This window comes from Phyllostomus discolor, chromosome 14, assembly GCF_004126475.2.
Source record: "Phyllostomus discolor isolate MPI-MPIP mPhyDis1 chromosome 14, mPhyDis1.pri.v3, whole genome shotgun sequence".
In the NCBI taxonomy this organism is placed as follows: Eukaryota; Metazoa; Chordata; class Mammalia; order Chiroptera; family Phyllostomidae; genus Phyllostomus; species Phyllostomus discolor.
Window position 1 is genome coordinate 50,311,505 of NC_040916.2, and position 23,454 is coordinate 50,334,958.

The 23,454-nt window shown below is 45.5% G+C and overlaps 1 protein-coding gene across 17 annotated transcripts in view; it reads right to left on the reverse strand.

The window, feature by feature from the left end:
- The window catches only part of ARHGEF11 (Rho guanine nucleotide exchange factor 11), a 115,323-nt gene that overhangs the window by 14,792 nt on the left and 77,077 nt on the right, over positions 1–23,454 (reverse strand). For 6 of the 17 annotated variants that reach the window (XM_036015634.1, XM_036015628.1, XM_036015633.1 and 3 more), the window contains 14 exons: positions 23,082–23,127; positions 22,404–22,480; positions 18,301–18,438; positions 14,982–15,059; positions 14,660–14,761; positions 13,232–13,330; positions 12,094–12,136; positions 10,851–10,947; positions 10,609–10,731; positions 7,436–7,459; positions 6,144–6,288; positions 5,744–5,843; positions 4,942–4,971; positions 1,357–1,483 (listed from right to left, as the gene is read on the reverse strand). In XM_036015634.1, the coding sequence (XP_035871527.1) occupies positions 1,357–1,483; positions 4,942–4,971; positions 5,744–5,843; positions 6,144–6,288; positions 7,436–7,459; positions 10,609–10,731; positions 10,851–10,947; positions 12,094–12,136; positions 13,232–13,330; positions 14,660–14,761; positions 14,982–15,059; positions 18,301–18,438; positions 22,404–22,480; positions 23,082–23,127 (1,229 nt within the window). The remainder of the gene's footprint in view (positions 1–1,356; positions 1,484–4,941; positions 4,972–5,743; positions 5,844–6,143; positions 6,289–7,435; positions 7,460–10,608; positions 10,732–10,850; positions 10,948–12,093; positions 12,137–13,231; positions 13,331–14,659; positions 14,762–14,981; positions 15,060–18,300; positions 18,439–22,403; positions 22,481–23,081; positions 23,128–23,454) is intronic. The other 11 variants (XM_036015635.1, XM_036015627.1, XM_028503275.2 and 8 more) reach the window with 8 other exon arrangements.

A 23,454-nucleotide genomic window follows, 5' to 3' on the forward strand; every position in this document is an offset into this window, starting at 1 on the left:
ACCCGGCAACTTCAAGAATACAAGTTTGCGAATAGCCCCAAATATTTTTTCAAAATGTTGACCTTAAAATCATGTATTTATTACATCTATAAGACCATGCCTACCCCAGCAATTATATAATTTGTATATTTAATTTACTCAGTAATATTAGAACTCAACCTCACCCCAGCACAAATCTAACTTTTACCTTCCCTAAATATTTTTTAATTCTCATTTGGCAACATCATCGAACACATATTAAACTAACAGAATGGAGTAACCTTGCATATAAGCAGGAATGTCCCACACATGGTCTGACAACCAGGTATTTTAGAGGTAAGTGGTTCAGCTACAAGGCTGCTGCTTACTGGCTTGCCTTTGTGCCTGCTTTCACTTAGCCCAGCCCAGTGGCTCAGACTTGAGTGCACACAAGCATTATTTTCCTACTGCTATACCTCAAGGGTGACTTAAAAAATTTGCAAGGATTATTTCCGACTATAGGCAAATTTCACTTAAGTGCTCGCTGTAGAGTTTCAGACATGAGCTTACTGTCATCATGCCACAGTCAAAAATAAGTTTGAGAGTTTGTCCAATACTAGAAAAGGGTTCCAGTTAGAACCTGGCCAAGGACAGAGACTATGAGAGATGTCAAAGCTCCTCTCTATTCTTGAAGAGCAATTTGTTTTGAATGGATGAACTTTGTACCTCTTTGTGGATAAGGACCTCCGATGCTCACAGTTCTAGCACTGCCTTGCAGTCGGTTGCCTCTCGCATGCCCCCAGGTGGGGACGTGGCCCACAACCCAGGCATGTGCTCTGACCGGGAATTGAGCCAGCATCCTTTTGGTCCACAGACCAGCACTCAATTCACTGAGTCATACCAGCCAGGGCTAGCACCTGCCTTTGAAGCTCCAAGTAGAACCCCATCTCCAGCTCTCTTCCTCATGGGCATTCAAGACTGTCTTTTGCCTGACTTCCCTTTATCTCAGGACTTCTCTTCTTCCCCCTCCAGTCTCCTCTAGCCTGTCATTTAGGGTTTCCCGATTAGCTGCTTCATGCTATACAATCTAGCCTATTCTTCAAATGAAAGCTGCTGAGAGTCATAGCATGAACCACAAGAAAATTTTAAAGGCACGTGGTTCCTGGGCTAGAAGGGTGGGGCCCTGCTCTCTCTGCTGTTGGTTTAAATGCCAACACATATTACGTCGTCTTCTGAAGACATCCAGATGGGAAGGTTGGGGGAGGGAGAAAGAATTCCATAGTAGGAGCCTCACAGTCCAGTGGAGGGGCTAAAGTAGTTGGAATTAAACCCTAGCTCCAAACCCTGTCCATGTGTCCCTCTTTGGGCAGTTGGCAAGTACCATCCAGCCACTGCTACCTGTCACTCTCCAGCAGGTCCTCGGGAAAGCTTCCTGTTGAGAGTCGCTGTGTCCCAGGTTCTGGGGCATCATACTGCTGGTTGTTCTCAAAGTGCTGAATGATGTTCCTCACGTTGCCTGGTTTGACTGGAAGCAGAAAGATAATGAAGGACATTCTGCTTTCTGTTCAGGGACGATGTCCTGGCGTCCTCGCTCCCCTCTAACCCAGGAGACAGAGCAATGAGCAAGTATGGATGAGAACAGTGTGGGGCTGAGAATCAGGAAGCACAGTCTAGTCCTGGCTCTTCTACTGATAGGCAGTGCGGCACGGGCAGTCCCTCTACTTTTCTGGGTCTGCTCTTTTTTATCTGCAAAATGAGAGAGTTTAGAAGTACATATTCTATGGGTATTTCTTTGCACTCTCACATTCTTTATTACAATAATCCTGCTTGAAAACTGTGACTAGGTTTTGCAAGAGACACATACAGGTTAAAAAAAAATAGCTAGGAGAACCAAAAACATATCTACATGTAATCTGACCATGGTGCCAAATTATATCAAGCATTTTTCAAATTTGTATTACTTTTAGAGTTCATGATTTCTGTTCTTTCTTGGCTCTCCTTTCTGATCTTTCTGCTCCCCATACCCCTAACTCCTGGTCTCCATCCTTAAGAGAATCAAACCCATTATTACCAGTGAGGGAGGCTGAGGAAAACAGAGAAGAGATATTCTCTGGCATTCAAATTCCAGCCCCTTTTCAAAGCTAAGACAAAAGACAGCTATTCTTGTTTGAAGAAGCAAATAGGGCATATAAGAGAGTAAAAAGGCACATATGATGCCTTGCAGAGACCTGGAAAAAGACAAACTCAGTGGCTCTCATCTTCAAAGTCCACTAGGTCAGGTCCAAGTTCAGTGATATTAGAACAGGAGTTGGGCTAGAAATGCTGCTCTGCCTGAGACCAACAGGAAGGGTCAGTGGGACTGGGGAGGCAATGTAAATACCCCAGAGGGCTCAGCCCCGATCCTAACCATGCTAACCAATGTCCTACCCCTGCTTCAGATTCTGGTATCTACATGTACAAACTCACAAATCTCCCTGTGTGATGAAACTCTAGTTTCATAGGAAAATTTCCAAGCAGGAAGCTAGGGTAATATTTTTTTTTAAACTGCCGAACAGGTGGCTGTGTGAATGGGACAGGATAGGGGTATTACCATCACTCCCATACTCCCATTTTGGAGCTTGGGGCCAGATCTGCCTGTCCCCAACTGAATGTACATCTGGGCCCTGGGGCAGAGGCAGGAGCCAGGGTCAGCTGTGCAGCCACAGCCCCAGCTGCTCTGGCTGGGTGATGATGGAGCCTGGGAATATCCTATTAACAGAAAGCCACAAGGCTGAGTCCACTGTTCGGGCTACTTGGAAACTGTCCTGCTGTCCTTAGGATATAGTTATGTCCTAGGTGTGAGAAGAAACATCTGTGACTGTGACATCTGTTATAGATGCAAAACCCAGAGCACAGGGGGAAAAGTTGATGGGAAATAGCGCATTTTTTAAAAGAGCGCAATCTCACTAGCAGCCTTTGCTCTCCTTCCTCCATTCTCTGAAGGACAAAAAAACCTAAATAAAAGTAAACTGTGTTACTAACAACCAGATACTTTTACTAATAAACAAGGGCAACAGTTGATGATCCTAAATGGCAAAACTCAACATTGAAGCTTTCTATCTCTGGTGGGTGTTTGGTCTTTAGATATGAATACAGATCTGTCTGGTATCCTGGGAATATGAAAACACAAACCACATCAAGAAATTATAATGAAAAGATCTGACTCGAAGAGATAGTGGACACCCAGCGTTTTGATCCTGCCCTTGGGATCAGCGACTCCACCCTGGGCTTTCCTGTCCCCTCTGAGGGTGACACAAGGCAAGTAACTGGGGCGTGACTGCTCAGGCTCACAAGAGCCTGGTGCCTGCCTCATGCCTCCCCTGGGCAGGGCAGATGGGGAAAAAGTATGTATTAAAAACTGAGGGCCTAGGTTTCAAGGCCATTCTTTTCTCTTTTCCCATTGTTATATAATTACTTTTCCAATAATTATCTTTGTTTTAAAAGAGCATAATGAATATGAACTTAATAATTAAAAATTTATAGATGTTATTTTCAGTCACCACTTTTACATAAAATAAATTCCAGCAACAGAATTCCTGATTGCATTCCACTGTTACCTTCCTCCATAGATTTATTGTAGAACCTAGAAGTGTTAATTACTTAATCGTATGCATGTGGACCTCTCTGTTGGGAAATGAACCTGTCCAATTCTAGGTGCTAACCTTCTTTGGGTTAGTGTATATTATGCATATATTTTATTTATTTATTTATCAATTTGTCTAAGAATTGGTATTTAAAAGTATTTAATAAGTATCTAAATTTAAAAAAAGATTTTATTTATTTATTTTTAGAGAAAGGGGAAGGGAGAAAGAGAGGGTGAGAAACATCAATGTGTGGTTGCTTCTCATGGGCCCCCAACTGGGGGTCTGGTCCACAACCCAAGCATGTGCCCTGACTGGGAATTGAACCAGCGACCCTTTGATTCACAGGCCCACATTCAACCACTGAGCCACACCAGCCAGGGGTTATGTATATGTATTTTAATGCATAAGTTCTAGAAGACTGCTAATCGATACTCTACATATTCAGTTAGATATTCATTCTTTTTTAACTGTTGCAGTAATACAGTGGTGGCAAAATTAAGAGTCAGAGAGATGGAGATACTACACTGAAGGGTTAAACAGAATAGGTGATATAAATTAAAACTCTCCCAAAGGAGCCCTGGTTGGTGTAGCTCAGTGGATTGAGAGCAGGCTACGAACCAAAGCATCGCAGTTTCGATTCCCAGTCAGGGCACATGCCTGGGTTGCAGGCCACGGCCCGCAGCAACCGCACATTGATGTTTCTCTCTCTCTCTTTCTCCCTCCCTTCCCTCTAAAAATAAATAAATAAAATCTTAAAAAAAAACACAAAACTCTCCCAAAGGAAAACTGTTGTAGGACCATTATTTACTAAAAACCCCCACATGCCCTTTAAAAATGAGGGTTTTTGTTATTATTTTGACTGAGAACAAAAATCTGAGGAACTTGTGCAGGACGTTTCAGTGTGGGAGGGTTTCCCTCATTTCTATGAAATCCTAGACTTTGGCACCTCATCCACGGAGAGGGGACAGAATGAAAGAGGAAGGCCTCAGGCTGTGGAACAGTTGTGGGAGGGCCCAGAATCTGGCCTCCGAGAAAGGCCAAGAGGAGCTCCACCTGAGGAGGACTGTCTGGGTCCCTCCCAACCCTGCAACAGGCAGGCATGGGGCAGGCATGGGGCAGGCATGGGGCAGCCCTCCCCTCACCCCCGCAGTGTCTTGTCACAGAGCAGCTTTAGCAACAAGGAGGAACATATAAGAGAAGTGGAATAGGAGAGGGAGGGAGAACAGGGGCAGGACAAGAGGAGAGGGTGAAGAAGAAAAGGGAAGAAGGAAGGATGGGATTTAAGGAGGAATAATGGGATTTGGGAAATGGAAACTCAGTGCTAATGCAAAGAAAAATCCAAAGAAAATGGTCCTTTTACCTTCCACAGGGGACAAGGGAATATGAAATGCTAAAAGAAAACAAACAAAAACAAAAGTAAACCATGAAAAGTCAAATTAAAATAAAAATTACATCAAGCTGGAAAATGAAAAGTAATGGCAAAAATCAGGGCTGATCTAGGAGTCCCTTCCCCCTCCCGCTGAAACAGCGATTTCAGAAAAGGCAGCAGTCCCGCCCCAAGGCCCTCACGGATTCCCAAGACTAGTACTGGGGCGGGGGTCTTAAGAAATGACAGCAAGGGCCAGTGGCAACTTCCAGGCAAATGATACAGCGAAGAAGAATAACCACAGGCTCAATTAGTTGGGTTACTGATGGCATTAGGGGAACCTCTGGGACCCAAACCTGCCATCTTTCCACCTAGTTCTGCTTAATGGTAACTCAAACTCCCGTCAAGGGCCCATAATTGCTCCTAACACACAGGCCCACAGGAGTACAGATGAACCCCACCAAAGAAGATAAAGGAAGCACTCAGTATCAACAGAGCAAACCTGCCAAGGGGAAAATATTCCTCTGTATGACTGTTCAGTAGCTAACAACTGGTTCTGAGTTCCTAGACTAAGACGAAGAGACTGGCATGGCCTCCTTGCCTCTGACGCAGTCACCTGTCCCTCAAATAGCCTGCAGTGGCTGGCCCGGTGAGAACCCAGCGGCACCGAGAGGAAGCGGCAGTTTCAGAGTTTGGGCCTGTGGATCCCAGAAACAACGGAAGACTTTCTGCCATCATACGGGTCTGCGAAGGGGCTGAGGTCCCTACCCAAGGCTGTCGCTTCCCAAGTACTCACTACTCTGTGATGAGCTTTTGGGCTTCCCGATGTATTTGAGGATGGGGTTTCGCTTCTTGTCCTCCAAGGCATCCTTTTCTTTCTTGGAATTGCTGCTCTGTTGAGACAAGAGACATGGGGTTTGGAGAAAGTCCTAATAACCAGACTTGGCCACTAATCACTCTGCCACTGCTCCGAAGACTGGGTCTAAACAAGTAACTGGAAAGCAGACCCATGCTTGTTCCCTAAGTTTGAAGGGAGGGTGAGAGCTGCTCTCATGTGAAAAATTTCACTGACTCCATGGCCAAAGGTGGTGGGATGAGCGAGATGACTCCAAAAGGGCTTTCCCAGTCTGCCATCGAGCACAGAACTGACAAAGAGGAGATAGTTTCTAGGGTAGCTTGGTTACTAGCTTGGTTACCTTCTTGGTCTTTGGGAAGAAGGGCAGCCACTTGTCCTTGTCAGGAGCAGATGGGGCCTTTTCAGCCGTGCTGGAAGGCCGAGCCTCTCGAAGCCGGATCCCAGCATGGCTCATGTAGGTGCTGAGAGCGAAGTCCATGGGAGTGCTGGAAGACAGGAGTGGGTGCTGACTCAAGAAGGCCCAATCATGCCCCTGCCAGCAGGAGGAAGAGTAGGAATGCTGCTTCAGGCTCCATCACCCAGTGGGGTGGCAAAGGAGTAGGTATGGGCCAGGCCTGAATACCTGAATGCGGCAGCAGCCAGAAGCTGCCTAGAAGTCTTGGATGCCATGACTCCTGGAAGAAATTGTATTCTTTCCCTAAATAGAACTCTTCCTAACACAGGGATGCGGTTAGTGGGAGGGCATGTTGGTTCCCTATAACGGAAGCAAACGAGCCATCAACAGGCCTGGAGGGCCAGCTGAGGCCCACAGTTAATGTCTTTAGGCATTTAAGTGGGGATGGAGTAGCAAAGGAAAGGGGAGAAATGCTCGCCCACCTCTGCTAAGGCAGACTGCCTTCACCACCCTTCCACTGCCAAGTACAAAGAGAAAAAGAGATGGATAGGACCTGTCAAGTAGCTTCCAGTTGCCACAGATGAAACTGTCCAGAGCTTTGTGTTTAAAAATGGATTTGGCTTTCACCTGGGTAGACAGGTTGTCCTCTTTGTGGATTCAGTGTAGCAAATGCTTCAGCCCTGGTTTTTTCCTCTCCTCTTAAACAGACTTCTAACCCCATCTTCTCTCCCTTGATAAGTGTGTGGATGTTCAGGGAATGCTTACTCATTTTAACACTGGCTACTAAGAAAGAGATCTGTACATAGACTACAAAAGAATTCATAACATGTGCTAAGAGAGAACATATGTTATATCCCAGCTCCCCTTTGCAGGTGCTGCTCACACAGGCTGTTTCTTTCACTGTTACTTCTTGAGGTAGGTTAAGAGAAAAAAATGGGAAGGGAGACCCAAGGCAAACAGGGATGAAGAGAATGCAAGGTATGGGAATACTGGGAGTGATGGCAGCTCGGTGTCTTTACACTGAGGAGCAGACACCTGTCCCTGGCAGTGATCCTGAGCATCAAGGGCCTGGACCTCATGACCTGGTTGTGTGATGGTGACAGGGACTCCTGGAATTAACCTTGGAGACACAGTGATTATATGATGCTAGGGACTCTCCTGTGATTGGCAGAGATGGAAAAGCACAGCAGCTCACCCCAGTCCTTTCCACCCCGAAACCATACCATAGACTCACTCACCTTCTGTCTTCCTCGTATTTGAACCTGGAACAAAAGGAAGAACAGATGACTCAGACTGCAAAGGCAGCAGCTCCTCTGTCTCTGCAGAGACTGGGAGGAGGATAAGTTCTTTACAAGAGGAAGGGAGTGTAGTGGGGAGAAGGGAGGAGTGTGATAAAGGGTCAGACTGGACTCTGGGTCTCAGCTCTGGAGCCAGGGTGGGGCTCAGGAAGGGAGAGTTCTCATTCTTTCGAGGGACTCCATCAGCACAGAGTTATGACGAAGATGATGATGTCCTTCTAGCTGAAAGGAGGGAATGTGCTCTGAAGTTATTATGGAGGAAGAGGTGCCTCCTTATGTTCACTTAGAACCAAATGAGGGGTTGGGCTGACAGAGAGGTCAGAGGAAAGAAGGTGAGAGAGCAGAGATAATACCTTGAGACCTGACTTAAAGAAACCTATTTAAAAGAGGTGAATGATAGTAACTGAAACTCCCATTTGAGTGTTAACTATGGGCCTGGTACTATCCTAACCTACTGACAAGTAGTATCTCATCTAATTCTTAAAATAATCCATGAGTAGGTATTCTTCCTCCATGTAATGAGACGGAAGCTCTGTTGCTTTAAACAGAAACCATTACGAGTGGGAAGCCTATGCTGTAATAATCCCGAATAAGTCTCAGTCAGGTTTTGCCTCTGTCCCCGGACTGGCTGTCACCCCTGGACCACCATCTGACTGCGAGGGGCCCAAAACGCTTCAGGGCCTGGCTGAAGGCCAGAGGGCTGTTTTCAGAGAACATGCCTTCCCTGTGTGATCTCATCTAGTCTCATCTCTATCCAGCCCAGACCTCTTATCAAATACCAGCTTCATATACACAGCTGCCTACGCAAATCTCCAATCTGATGTCTGAAAAACATCTATGTCCAAGCCAAGCATCTAGTGGTCTACTACAAAACTGTTCCATACACAGTCATCCCTTTGGTGAGTGATGGCATCTTTGTCTTTTTAGCAGCTTAGGTTAAAAAACCATGGAGCCTTCCTTGACTTTTTGAAGGAAATTCTACTGTTTGCTCTACTGTCAAAATAGACTGAGAGGGGACATCTTTCCACAACGTCCACAGCCACCACTGTGGTCCAAGCTCCCATTGTGTGGCTCCGGACACTAACCTCCCTTGCTCTCTCACCCCACACTCGAGTCTCTCACAGCTCCAATGACCCCCCCAGTCACTGAACAGTAAAAGTCACAGTCCTTACGACAGCCCACAGGCTCTATGTGGCTGTCCCTCCTATCACCACTCTGACTTTAGCACTGTCTCTGAATTTGCTCTGGCCACACTTGTCTCCTGCCATTCCTCAAGTAAGTCCAGTACATTCCTGCTCTGCCCTGGCTAGTCTCTCTGCCTGTGATGTTCTTTCCCCCAGTGCCTTTGAGGATAATTTACCTACTTTCTCTTTTTTTTTCAGAGAGGGGAAGGGAGGGGGAAAGAGAGGGAGAAGAACATCAATTGGCTATCTCCTGCACATGCCCCGAACCTGCAACCCAGTCACATGCCCTGATCGGGAATCAAACTGGTGACTTCTCGCTTTGCTTGATAATACCCAACTGAGCCACCAGTTAGGGCTAATTCCCACTTGCTTTTTCTTTTTCTTTAAAATTTATTTTTAGAGAGGGAAGGGAGGGAGAAAGAGAGAGAGAGAGAGAGAAACATCAATGTGCGGTTGCTGGGGGCCGTGGCCTGCAACCCAGGCATGTGCCCTGACTGGGAATCGAACCTGCGACGCTTTGGTTCGCAGCCCGCGCTCAATCCACTGAGCTACGCCAGCTAGGGCTTAATTCCCACTTTCTTAATCAAAACTGCACACCCCTGCTCTCGAACTCCTGAATCCCACAGCCTGATCTATCTCCTGCTCCCCCCAGCACTTATTATTTTATTTATTTACTAGACATTGCTTTCTCTCCCCACTAGGACACTGGTGCCCCAAGAAGTATTGTTTGGTTTACTAATGTATCCCAGGAGCCTAGAAAAATGCTAGGCACATAGTAAAGACTCCAGAAATAGTTGCCGAACTAAAAAATCAGTGTTAGTAGAGCCCTGGCTGGCATAGCTCAGTGGATTGAGCGTGGGCTGGGAACCAAAGTGTCCCAGGTTCGATTCCCAGCCAGGGTACATTCCTGGGTTGCAGGCCATAACCCCCAGCAACTGTACATTGATGTTTCTCTCTCTCTCTCTCCCTCCCTCCCTTCCCTGTCTAAAAATAAATAAATAAAATCTTAAAAAAAAAAAGAAAGAAAAAAAAAAAAGAATGTTGTAAATTGACTATAAAAAAAAAATCAGCGTTAGTAGAGACTATGGAGATTCCCTAATCCAACTTTTGCCTTTTTATAGATGAGATTAAGGTGTATGAAGTGACTTGACCAAGGTCACACAACTACTGAGTAAAGAAACAGTATTGGGCCCTGGCTGGGTAGCTCAGTTGGTTAGAATGTCATTCTATACACCAAAAGGTTGCAGGTTTGATTCCCGGTCAGGGTGCATACAGGAGGCAGCTGATGTTTCTCTCTTCCTCTTTCCCTTCTTCTCTCTGTAAAATCAATAAACATATCTTCGGGTGAGGATTAAAAAAAGAAAAGCAGCAGCAATGGGGTGAAATCTATCACTAAGCCTGGAAGTGTCCCCACTAAGCCATCACAGGAGGCTGCAACACTCTGGAAGATGGGACTAGAGAGGAGCAATGACCAGTAGCTATGGCAGAGGCTCCTTAATAAGTTTAGTTAGATTAGTCTGCTGATGTGATTAGTTAAAAATGGTTCACTTTCCTGTAAGTCAGTTCTGTCTGCCTCCTGAAGGAACTTGATCCATTGGAGACCCACAGTGTGACTCTCGTGCTCAGTTGGATATGATCTTAGAGGCGGGAAGGGAGAGTGGTTAGACAGAGGGGTAGGAGGGGAAGCAGAAAGCTCACTGCACTCTGAGAGCCTGTGGTTTGTCAGAACCACCTCATGACCATCAGGAGACCTGGGCCCTGCAACTCTCTTGAAATACTGTCAGCCCTCAGCATGAGAAATGCACTCCCATCTCTCAGGGGAAGTAGAGTCAGACAAGAAGTGAAAGAGGGGGAGAGGTTGGTAAACAGACCCGCAAAATATCACCCTATTCAGCATGTTCGGGGGTAGTAGTGGAACTGGAGACTCACAGAATATCTCCCAGGGCAGCCAGCTGCTTCTCGGCCACTTGACGTTCTCGGAGAGGGTCTCCATCCAGGTCTAGCAGGTCGTTTTCACCGTACAGGCTGCCCAGTCCCAGAGTGCGCTTTGTTCTGAACCAGAGAGGTCAACAGATAGATATTCAGAAACAGAGAGGCAAACATGCACACTTAATGAGATACACGCATCACAGGGGAAAGAAAAGGGGTGAGGAGGACAGGGGCCAGGACACCTGTAGTCGTGGATCTGCTCTTGAATCTCTGGCATGGCTGCCTCCTGAGCTTCAGAGAGAACGCTGCGCAAGTCCTCACCGCTTCGCAGCCGCAAATCTGTGGTGGGAGGAAGAGTAGAGAGAAGTGGGGAGGGGTGTTGGGGAGGAGGTCAGGTTACAGAGTGTGTCCAAGTCTTATGGCACAGGGAGGGGAGGCTAGCCTTCTGCCCTCCTGTTAGCAAAAGAAGTGGAGGCGTGGACCTAGCAGGCATTCCTGAAATCAGGACTAAAATCCTGATGTTCAAGTTCCAAGGCAACGACAAGAACATTTCCTGGAAGTTCTACACTTCATTAAGCAGCGAAATAATAAAGCCCCTCTCTTGGGCTGTGTCCAGATGCAGACAATGAAGTGCATGACTCTGAGAGGCTCATGCTCCTCCTATACCCCGGGCCAACTCACAAGCACCTCACATAAAACCCAAATCTGCACCAGACACTGGATGCTGGCTCTTCTGCCCCTGCATCTAGCTTCACGCAGCTACGGCCAAGTTCCTGGCAGTGGTGGCTTCCTGTCTGATTTTGAGAAATCTCTGCTCAACCTCTTGCCTGTGTCTATGAGCTGTGTCACCCTTTCTCCAAAGACAACTTTGAACTTCTATCTTCTACAAAGCTGGGTGGGATATGCCTCTCAGGCTGACACCCCTTTACACTCTTCTCTCAGTGTAAAGCGCTGAAGAGCTCCCTCAGCTCTTCTCATGGTGACTGGAGAACAGGAAAGAAGTGCTTACCTAGTTTACTCTGGGCTACCTGCTGTCACCATTAGTTGAGGAACTTAAAAACCACCCCAGTGGTTCCAACTCTGCAGATGGGGTGGAGTGAGACCCTAGTTTCTATGCTTTTTTTTTTCCCCCTTAAAAAGAGAGTTCCTCAGGTGATTCTGATGACTGACCGGGATTAGGAATCTCTCACTGCATACAGTTTCCTCTTTGTATAAATGACCTGAGGCCCAGAAAAGTCACATGGAAGGTAGACAGAAATAAGCCCAGGTATCCTAACCTAGCTGTGTCTTCCTGTGACAAGCTCCACCAGACAGTGAGCTCCCAGGCAGGGCCTGTTCTGTTTGTGTCAGGAGTTCTGGAGGAACTGTCCCTATTTTCCCTATTAGAAGACAGCTGCCTAAGGACAGGGACTATGCCCCTCTGTTCTGCAGCCTCCTGAGCACCCGGGGCAAGACAGGCACTAACTGACCAACGAGACAACTTACCAATTTCAGCCTGTAATGTCTCTGGGACCTTCACTCTGAGTGGCTAGAAAAGAGGAGAGTGGGGTCAGAAGTAGTGAGGTCACACAGCCCAGGGAACATGGAGACAGCGCTGCCTTCTCTCCCTTTCCCCTATATCTACCTGACCCTCCTCTCACCTCTCCCCAACCTGTACACCTGAATTCTGGGCTAGGGTTTTTGAGAAATGGAATCTGAGGATGCAGAGCAAGCTGGGACATGCAGTTTCTCTGCTCTTATTTCAAGGACATCAGGATACATGAAATGGATCTTCCAAAAAGTGGACTGGTGCTAATTTAGCAGCAAGGGAGAAACCTTTCCTAGGCTATTTGGTGGACTTCCTTCTCTGCATTGCCAAGAGAAATTGGTCTTACGTTACCAAGTCTCCCAGTGAGCATGGTGCTCTGAGTACCTGACACCCGAGTACTGGGGTTGTTCTGTAACAGCCAACAGGGAAGAACTGGCAGCTCTAACCTCCTTAATCAAAACTTATTTAAGGGGCAAAAACAAAAATTTTGAGGAAAAACAGTTCATTTTACAATCTCATTAGTCCTAGTAGCTTACTGAAAGATGAATAAGTCATTCTGGAATTGGTTTAGTTGATCAGAAAAAGTCTAGGATGGAAACTGCCCTTTGCAGGCAGAGGAGCTGCTACCAGCGGGATCCTGCCACACCGGGGGGGGGGGGGGGTGGGGGGTGGGTAGGCCCTATGCCCAGATGCAGTGCTCATCTGTCCCCATTCTCTGGGCTGTCTGTCCTTCTGCTGGGTTCTGCCTGTGTACAGTCAAGAGCAAGTCAGGCTGGCCCATCTGATGTCTCTGGAGCCTCTTTCTTGGTCCCAAGGATGGGTGAGGTGGGAAGGGCTGGGGGCCAGGGCACTGATTCAGGGGAGAGTCACTCGCAGAGAGGCAATTGTATTCCACTTTGGTGCATGTGGGACAGAAGAGGTTCAGAGAGCAGACCAGCCCTTAGAGAGCAGAGCTAGAACAGAATCCGGGTGTCCCAATCTGTCAGCTGGCACTTCCAGAACCTGCCTGCTTTCATCCGGAATGTTTTGTTTTTCCTGTTTCTGAGTGGTCCAAAGAGTATAATAAAGTTGTAATCCAATCCATGACTGCCTTACCGCATTTTTTTCTAGGAAAATATTCCAGATGTCTTTTCCCAAGCTTCGGGATTCCTTGGAGTTTGTCTGCTGATAAACTTCTGCACACAAATAAAAAAGCTAGAAGAGAGAACAATGGATTAGAGCAGCGGTCCTCAACTAGGAGGGACTTTGCCCCATGAGCAAACAACTGGCAAAGTCTGGAGACACCTGTAGGGGTGCTACTGTTGTCTAGTGGGTGGAGTCCAGCGACGTGGCTAAATGTCCTATAATGAACACGACTGCTGCCCCACAGCCAACAATTCTGTAGCTCAGAACGTCAGCGCTGAGGTTGAGAAACCCCAGCTCAGGGTGCTTCAAAAACCTATGGTAAACAGTCCCACCCCTGCCTTTGCATGCGCCTGGGCACACAACACACGCAGTCAGAACAACTGCCTCAACTCTGTATCCTTTCCACACTGGATGCTTTGTGCCTCGTACTTGTTCACAAATGGTTTTTTAAGGGTCACGCTTTAAGCAAAATATAACCAGAAACACTGAAATAAAGAACAAACTGACAATAACCAGAGGGGTGGAGGGAGAGGGATAATGGGGGAAAATTGGGGAAGGTCCATCAAGGAACATGTGTAAAGGACACAGGGACAAAGCCAAAGGAGGTAGGTTCAAGGGTGGAGGTGGGGATGGGTGGGGTGGCGGGCCACGGTGGGGTGAAAATGGAGACAACTGCACTTGAACAACAATTAAAAAGAAAAAGGGTCACGCTTTATTTGCCTGTGATAGATGTGCCCTGCCTTAATTTAGGAATGCTGCTGAGATGCCAGCACTTGGGATTTATGCACAGGTGTTCAGTGAATACCTATTGAGCAAATGGATGCTGACTCTGGCTTCTAATAGTGGTATCGCCAGAAAGAAAAAACCAGCAGTCAATGTCTTGGGTATGAAGTTTATTTCTAAGATCACAACATCAACCTCTCCATTCCATCTTTCCAAGCAGCTGAGCAGAAGGACAGCAAGTGGTAAGGCTGCTGGCTCGGAGCACTAACCCAGGGTACTCGGGCCCCTGCCACCCACCATCCTTCTTGTCATCACCTTCATATCCAAGGCCCTTTGTGTCTTGCTTCTCTGCCGAGCTATCCTGTAGTTACACTGTATATTCCCAAGGGCCATTCTCAACACTCCAGTCACTCTGTACCCACTTTCATTCAAAAACCTCTAGAAGACCATCTCTTCCAAGCAGACCAAAAATGAGTTTTCCTGGCCTTGCTCTTCCTGCTCCTCTCTATGTTATTGATGTACTTAGCAGTGAAGACTCCCTTCCACTGGTTTCATTTCATTTTCTGTTTTATCTATGGCCTTGAGACGCCCATCTGTGCTATACAGCAGGGCCAGAGGTCATAGATTTGTCAAACACAAGCAGGCACTCAATCAAGACTGACACTCCTGACTTACCAGTGGGCTCGGATCCGCCTGAGAGAAGATGTAACGTAGAAAAACCCCCAGGTGAGCTGGCCGTGACTTAAGTTTCTCAAGATCCTGGAATATGATGTCACTCTGGAAAGCAGAAGGATGAGATGGGCTGGGGGACACAGAGGCAGGGTACAGCAGCTGGGCCTGCTCTGGCTTAGTGCCCATGTTCTCGGCCTCCCAGGGTTTCTAAGCTGTGGCTCCCTCCTCCATGCTCCCTCCCAGCTAATGTAGTCAAACTGCTTCTAGTTAAGAGCAGCTGGTATGACAGAAGAATGATGAAAGGAGAAAACCAGGAAACCGTTACCTCGTTGTTGAAATAACCTGGGTCATAATCTTCCTCTGGGCCAATAATTAAAGGCTTTGGGCTTTGATCTACACCCTGGGGGAGAGAGTCAGGTTGTAGAGATGAGAAGTTACAAGACAGGGGATCCAACCCTCCTGATGAAGCCTGTTTAGTGACAGCACAGCACTGACAGGAAAAACCACACATGTCTAGCAAACACTGTCATCTACTACCACCCCCAAATCTCAGAAAACAGAAAATATATTTTCCACTTGCAGGAAGTCGACTGCATTTGGGTGGGGCAGAGCAGCCCAGTCACGTGACACACATAGATGGGAAGTGAGGGAAAGTGCTCTCTTCCTGTTTGTGAAAGAACTGGGGAGGGGGTGTCAGGCAACTAAATGAGAACCTAGAGCTCCTGTTGGGTGAGGGCGTTGCTGTTTTCCTAAACAGCCCCTCCCACACACAGAACACACCCCCTCCAAGTCTAGAGGCCACCACAGTGCCACTCTGCAGCTACTATGTCCAGTGAGCACTAGCAACTGGACCTAGCAGGAGGGCCTATCAGTCCATCTCTACCTCCTTGAGCAAAAGGGGAAGGAGCTGAGCTTTCTCCAACACCATTTTCATCATTTCCCTTGTCTGTTCTAAAATCTAAACTTCTTAGATTGGCTTTTCTTTCTTTACCCCTTATGTCAATTTTAATAACCTAACTCTAACTGGGATGCCATCAATATTAGGTATCACGAGAGATTTCAAATTGCATAAACTTTTCAGATGCTGCAGCAGACAAGCCTTTCTCCTACAGGTTCCTTGGGTTTTCAAAGTTTTTCTACCAATTCTGTTTTTCACTCAATTTAACCTACCTCATCTCCAGTGACTCCCCAACAAGGGCTCTGCTTCTGAAACCCACCTAGATTTCTCATGCCTCCTTTTTCCAGACCTAAGATAGTAAGTCTTAATCCACTTGTCCACGGGTTTTTCCTGACAGTTCCTCCTTGTCACTCCCCACGCACTTTTGTTCTCCTGGATATGTATGGACTCTATCCCAACAATCACTGAGTCAAAGAATGTGAGAGACCCAGAAGATGCCTTAGAGACCAGAGTCCAGCACTCATTTATAAATGAAAAGGTGAGGCCCAGAGAGACTGAATGGCATGCACAAAGTTGCAGAGTCAAGGTGCTGTATTTGTGTATCTCAGAGTTATCTGAGAATCCCCGCCTCTCTCTTGAGGGTCAAGGATCCCCAGGGGGTGTTGGATGCCTCTACCTGGCTTTCTGGCAAAACCTGAAAGCACTAGGTTGTTGCTTGTTTGGGAGAGGATTTTTTCCTTTTAAGTCTTTACAACTATACAGTTTTTCTGATTACAAAAGCAGAATATGCTTACTGTTAAAAAGTCAAACATTTCAGAATTATGTAACAGAATGTGAGGGTTCCCTTGGGTCCCATACCCCTGCTGCTGACAGTCTCATGGATAGTATAGGCTTCTCCTATGCTAACATTTATTATTAAGAAACTGAAAGTATACTTTATTCCTATCACTCAAAAATAGCAATTTAAATAGTTTTCAGAAGGTGAACAGATTCAGTAGGAAAAAATGGACCTCAAGACTGATTACCTTACACCTGCTCCTGTTAGCCACCCACCAGAAAATTTCCCTTAAAGAGAATGTGCATCCGACCTCCCTTGGGATGCAAACTTGGTCCAATGGAGTAGGCATGGACTAAGCAATCAGAGTGGCTAGGAGAGGAGCAGGCCTGTGCTGGGGCTCAGGAAAACTAAGTGCTAGTGTGATGTTCTGATTAACAAATTGAGTTCTTGAACAGTCCCTTAGCCTTTATTTGCCTCAGGTGAATCACTTACAAATGAGGATATTAATGCCTACTTCCTTTCCTGATGGGGAAAATTAAGTGAGATGTTTTGTCTTAAAGGATATAGCACAGCAGATGGTGTCCTGGGCACTTTAATACATGGTAGGTTCATTTTCCCACCTTTTTTCTTCCATGAGCTAAAAGTAACCAAATTCTATCCTATGGGTAAAACAGGAGCGTTAAATAAGTGTGTGAAACTGGTTTTAATTTAAGGGAATGACAGAATTCCTTTAAAATAAATTGAAGTTTAAAAAAGCAAGTTAGCTTAAAGAAAAATATTACGTAATATTACATAGCTGGCATGAAAATATGGAAAAATCATTATGGTAGTAGCAGGCGAATTTTAAGAGACATCGTTTTACAAAATTTGGAGTCCTCTTTCCTGTGTCTCTAACAGGTAGTGACTTAGCTTCTGCCAGAGCAATGAGCAATTCCCTGGTTCTGAGGTCAGCCCATTCCACCATCAGACAGCCCAGATTCCTTGTAAGCTTTTTGCACTGAAACCTGTCTTCCTGAAATCTTCCCTGAACCCAGTTCTACTCTTCAAAACAGTGGCTTTTCAGTCAGGTTCTGCAGAACCTTAGGGCTCCAGGGAAGTGCTCCTGAGGGTGGGAAAGGTTGATCAGGAAAGGTCTCAGGGTTCCCAAGCTTTTGTTCTCTACATTAGGGTGTCAAATAGTAAGATTATATTTACAAAAAAGACTCTTCTAAAGAAAGAGAAAACTGAAAATCAGTATTCTGGAGAAACAATAAATAAACGTATTTCCTGTTTTATATAGATATTAAAAGATCACCTATCTGCTCCTTAGACATCAGTTTCCTACAGATGTATTCACTGACTTTTCTTTCTTTTTTAATTTTCTTTTTTTTAAATTACAGCTTTTTAAAAAAAGATTTTATTTATTTACTTTTTAGAGAGGGAAGGGAGGGAGATAGAGAGAGAGAGAGAAACATCAATGTGCGGTTGCTGAGGGCCGTGGCCTGCAACCCAGGCATGTACCCTGGCTGGGAATCGAACCTGCGACACTTTGGTTCGCAGCCCGAGCTCAATCTTTTTTTTTTTTTAATTTTAAAAGAGTTTATTTATTTATTGTTAGAGACAGAGGAAGGGAAGGAGAGGGAGAGACACATTAATGTGTGGTTGCCTCTCGTGCGCCCCCCTGCTGGGGATCTGGCCTGCAACCCAGGCATGTGCCAGGACTAGGAATTGAACTGCACCCTTTTGGTTCACAGGCTCATGCTCAATCCACTGAGCTACACCAGCCAGGGTTCATTGACTTTTCACATAGAACTGAAATAGTCTTCCTTTCATGTAGCTACTGATACCATGTTCTTTCTTTACTATTTATTCTTTAGGTAAGTGTCTATTTCAAAACAGGGGTTTAGTTTGATCATTCAAGACTATGTACTGGTGACCCAGTTCTGAAAAAGGGAAAGGAAGATTGAAGGGTGGCTTTGAATCACTCACCTGGTCGCTGGTGGGGGGGCCTGGTGTGTCCGAGCCCTGCCACCTATGGTGCTGGGCCACCCTGGCCATGATCACAGGGGAGGTTCGAGGACTGTCTAGTCCAGGGTCTGACAGTACTGAGTTCCGATTTATCAATGACTAAAGGAACAGAGAATTCTGTGAGAAGGAAACTCATCCAGAAGACCCTCAGGGCTCAGCTCACTTGGTGATAATAGCCATACTCATCAACTAATATAAATTCAGTACTTAAGTCTGTAACTGGTACTATATTAACCTCGATTACATAGAACCTCATTTAATTCTCACTATAGTCATTTGAGGGAGATACTATTGTTCCTCCTACTTTTCACACAAGGATACTAACATCTGGAGCAGTTGCAAAACTTGCTGAATGTCAAATAGCTGCTAATGTGGTACTGCCTGGATTCAACCCAGAAGTCTCATCCCATAGTCACAGCTCTTGTCACTAAGCTATGATGCCTCCTAGATATCGAGCCCTCAAGATAATGTTAACTGTAGGTTATTTAGGCTCCTCTGCTCCCTTCTTGATGTCTTTCCCACATATTGATCATTTCTTTTTTAAAAACACTTTTTTAGTTTTTATTTTAAAAAAGATTTTATTTATTTTTTAGAGAGAGGGGAAAGGGGGGAGAAAGAAAGGAAGAGGAAACACCAATGTACGAGAGAAACATCGATTGGTTGCCTCTTGTATGCCCCAACTGGGGACCTGGCTCACAATCTAGGCATGTTCCCTGACTGAGAATTGAATTGGAGACCTTTTGGTTTGCAGGCTGGCACTCAACACACTGAGTCACATTGGCCAGGGCCTACATACTGATCATTTCACTTACATACATCACCTTCTTCCAAATGGACAGGGGCAGTAAGGAAATAAAATTTCAACTTTAATTTAAAGTTAGGTTTAAACATATTTTAAATGATGGATTCACATGTTTAATTAACCTGGCTAGGTATATATTTTGCTAACATCTTTTTTTTTTTTTGCAAAGACGATGTTTTCATTTTGAACAATTCGCAATTACTGATACTTCATTAGCAGTTTTGAAATGGTGTTTGGTAACTGCAAAAATACTATATACTAGGTGTAAAACTGTAAAATTCTTTTGAAATATGTTTATATGGTAATATGCTAACATAGCTAAGATTATTTTTTTCTTACTCAGTAATTTATTTTATTTTTTTTTAAAAGATTTTTTTTTAAAGATTTTATTTATTTATTTTTTTTTAGAGAGGGAAGGGAGGGAGAGAGAGAAAGAGACAGAGAGAGAGAGAGAGAGAGAGAGAGAGAGGGAGAGAGAGAAACATCAATGTGCGGTTGCTGGGGGTTATGGCCTGCAACCCAGGAATGTACCCTGGCTGGGAATCGAACCTGGGACACTTTGCTTCCCAGCCCGCGCTCAATCCACTGAGCTACGCCAGCCAGGGCAGTATTTTATTTTTTAAATATATTTTATTGATTATGCTATTAGAGTTGTCCCATTACCCCCTCTTCATTCCCCTCCACCCTCTACACCCTCTCCTACTCACATTTCCCCCCTTTAGTTCATGTCCATGTGTCATAAGTTCTTCAGCTTCTACAATTCCCATACTATTCTTGTCCTCCCCCAGTCTATTTTCTTCCTACCATCTATGCTACTTATTCTCTATACTTTTTCACCCCTCTCCTTCTCCCACTCCCCTGTTGCTATCCCTCCATGTGATCTCCATTTCTGTGGTTCTGTTCCTGTTCTAGTTGTTTGCTTAGTTTGCTTTTGTTTTAGGTATGGTTGTTAATAACTGAGTTTGCTATCTTTTTACTGTTCATATTTTTTATCTTCTTTTTCTTAGATAAGTCCCTTTAACATTTCATATAATAATGGATTGGTGATGATGAACTCCTTTAACTTGACCTTATCTAGAAGCACTTTATCTGTCCTTCTAAATGAAAGCTTTGTTGGATAGAGCAATCTTGGATGTAGGTCCTTGCCTTTCATGACTTGGAATACTTCTTTCCAGCCCCTTCTTGCCTGTAAGGTCTCTTTTGAGCAATCAGCTGACAGTCTGATGGGAACTCCTTTGTAGGTTACTGTCTCCTTATCTCTTGCTCCTTCCAGTATTCTGTCCTTCATTTTAATCTTGGGTAATGTAATGATTATGTGCCTTGGTGTGTGCCTCCTTGAGTCCAACTTCTTTGGGACTCTGAGCTTCCTGGACTTCCTGGGAGTCTATTTCCTTTGTCAGAATGGGGAAGTTCTCCTTTATTATTTGTTCAAATATGTTTTCCACTTCTTGCTCTTCCTCTTCTCCTTCTGGTACCCCTATAATTCAGATGTTGGAACGTTTCAAGATGTCCTGGAAGTTCCCAAGCCTCTTATTTTTTTGAATTCTTGTTTCTTCATTTTTTTCTGATTGTATGTTTTTTTCTTCCTTCTGGTCCACTCCATTGATCTGAGACCCAGTTGTCTTTCTATCACTATTGATTCCCAGTGCATTTTTCTTCATTTCACTTAGTGTAGCCTTCATTTTTTCATCTAATTTGTGACCAAAATCAACCAATTCTGTGAGCATCCTGATCACCAGTGCTTTGAACTGTGCATCTGATAGGTTGGCTATCTCTTGGCTGCTTAAAAGTATGTATGAGGGGCAGAGCCTTACGTGTTCACCAGGGCAGGGCAACCCAGTTGCTGGGTTGTGACACTGTATGTGGGGGTGGGGTCCGAGAGGGAACAATGGCGCTCACTCCGCTCTGTGGGATTTCAGTCCCCTCTGCAGCTTCCCACAAGCATATTGGGCTCTTCTGGTGCTGGTTCCTGGGTGGGTGGGCTTGTGTATGTTCTAGGATCCTATGGGTCTCTCCAACGAAGTCTCCTGTGAGGCTGGGAGTCTCTCCTGGCACCTCAACCTCCACAGGTGTTTTCAATCAGAGCTTTTAGGCTTTATTTCCTGGTGCCGGGGCCCTGGGTTGCGTGGTCGGTCTCCCTGCTAGTTTTCACCTGGTTTATCTGCGCGTGAATGTGACTGCGGACAGCCAGCTGCGTTGCATGCCTCACGGGGTCTGCTCATTGCCTCCCCGTGCCCAAGTCTGGGGTCTGCTGGCCGCTGCCTTCGCCCTGCACTCTCTGGTCTGCCAGCCACCGCTTTTTCCTGCCATGACCCCTCTCAGCTGGCCACTGACTCCACCCTTCTTATGGGTCTGGATGAATGGTTGTTGGAACTTCCAGTTCAATTTTCTGTTCTGTTTTTTTGTTTCTAAATTTTTGTTGTCCTTAATTTTGGTTGTGCAAGGAGGCACAGTGTGTCCACCTATGCCTCCATCTTGGCTGGAAGTCTGTATTTTGCTAATATCTTTACTATTTTTTTCATTCACTTGTCTTTTTTATACTGTAAGTTCATACTTGCAGTTCATATATGCAAACTGAGAACACCTGGAAGAGAGAACCTTTGAGGCCGAAACTGGAACTCCTTTGCCCTGACCAGTGTGGCTCAGTGGGTTGGGCACTGTCCCGCAAACCAAAAGGTTGGTAGTTTGATTCCTGGTCAGTGCACATGCCTGGGTTGTGGCCAGGTCCCTGGCTGGGCATGTACAAGAGGCAACTGATCCATGTTTCCTTCCTCTCTTTCTCCCTTCCTTCCCCTCTCTCTAATACTAAAGAAAGAATTTTTTTTTTAAAGAGAAATCCTTTGACCACCCCAGAAAAGATGAACTGGTGAAGTACAAAAAGATCTGTCAGAGAAAGAGAGACTGCTGCTTCTTAGCAGACAGGGTTCACAGTATTAATCAAAGATGAGTTACTCAAAGCCAGGCAGAAATGTGTTTTTGGTCAAGCAACAGTTAATGCCATGGCCTTTCTCTCCATCCTACTTTTTATATAACAGAGTTATGATGAAATAGAAGCCAGATTTGATCTTGCATGTAGGATGTGTTTGAAACCTCCTTTTTGGAACCCAGAGCAGACTGACTAAAATCCTTGCAATTAGAACTATAGAAACTATCCACGACAGGCCAGAGGCCTTTGCAACAGGTGAGCAGCAGAACCATTAGGTACTAGAGAAGGGACACTAGACCTACATTTTTAAAGAGGCTTGCTCCTGCTGACACTCACCTCACTGAGAGAAGGGAAGCGTTCTGTCCCAGAGTCCAAGCCACTGTCCCCATCCTGTGAATCCAGAGAAAGTCGGCCTGACAAGAAAACAACTTATTCAGTAAGGAGGACTGTGGTCTGGGGAAAGGGAGAACCTTAATCTGGGAACCTGTACACAGAGCAGAAAAGCGAAACTGCCACCCTCCTTTATTTCCCAATTTTCCTTTCCCTCTCTTATCTCATGACCCCTTGGGTCACAGGCTTTACCTACCTGTATACCTGTGCCACCCAGACCATGTCATCTCCTGAAATAACACTTCATATCTCTGTCTCACAGGTCTTAGCCCTTGCCTCATTTGCAACTTTCTCTGATTCCCATCCATTTTCTCTTGCAACAGTATTGCTTGAGCTCCTAAAAGTGCTAGGTGCTTAGGCAAGTTGGTATGTGGACCATCATCACTACAGTCTCTCCCTGGCACTTAGGTACCCAGTGCTACTGGCTATATACTCATTTCTACTGAAAGAGTGGTATCCAATTTCCCTGTGCTCTGGTACTGCTTTCTTTCATTACTCTACTTCCCAGAGGCAGGCACTATATATTTTCTTTCCCTGGATCTACCTCATGGAGAAGGGACAACAAATTAAAAAACCTGGACTAGGGACGTGCCAGAGAAAAAAGGGGTGGTGGGAGGGACTCACCTTCTGATGATCTCTGGCTGGTGTCACCATGTAGTGTAAGTATATCCTAAAAAAGAAACGTCCAAAGGTTGAGGAAATTCTATTAACCTCTCTCCTACTGTTTCCTTCCTCTGATCAACCCTTCCCTCAGTCTCAGTAGATATGTGCTTACAATTAGTGGTCTCTTCTGCTTTATTGCCTTAAAAATGCTCAGTTACAAGAGCTAGTGTTTCATTTTTACTTTCAGGAGGATGGTGACCCCTAATGGTAGAAGAGAGCTTTACCATCAGAAAAATTCCAAAAATTCACTTGATTTATAACCATGACCTCAAAACATCTATTCCCTTAGTTGGGCTGGACACAGAAAGAACTTCCTATCAAGGGGTACGAAATC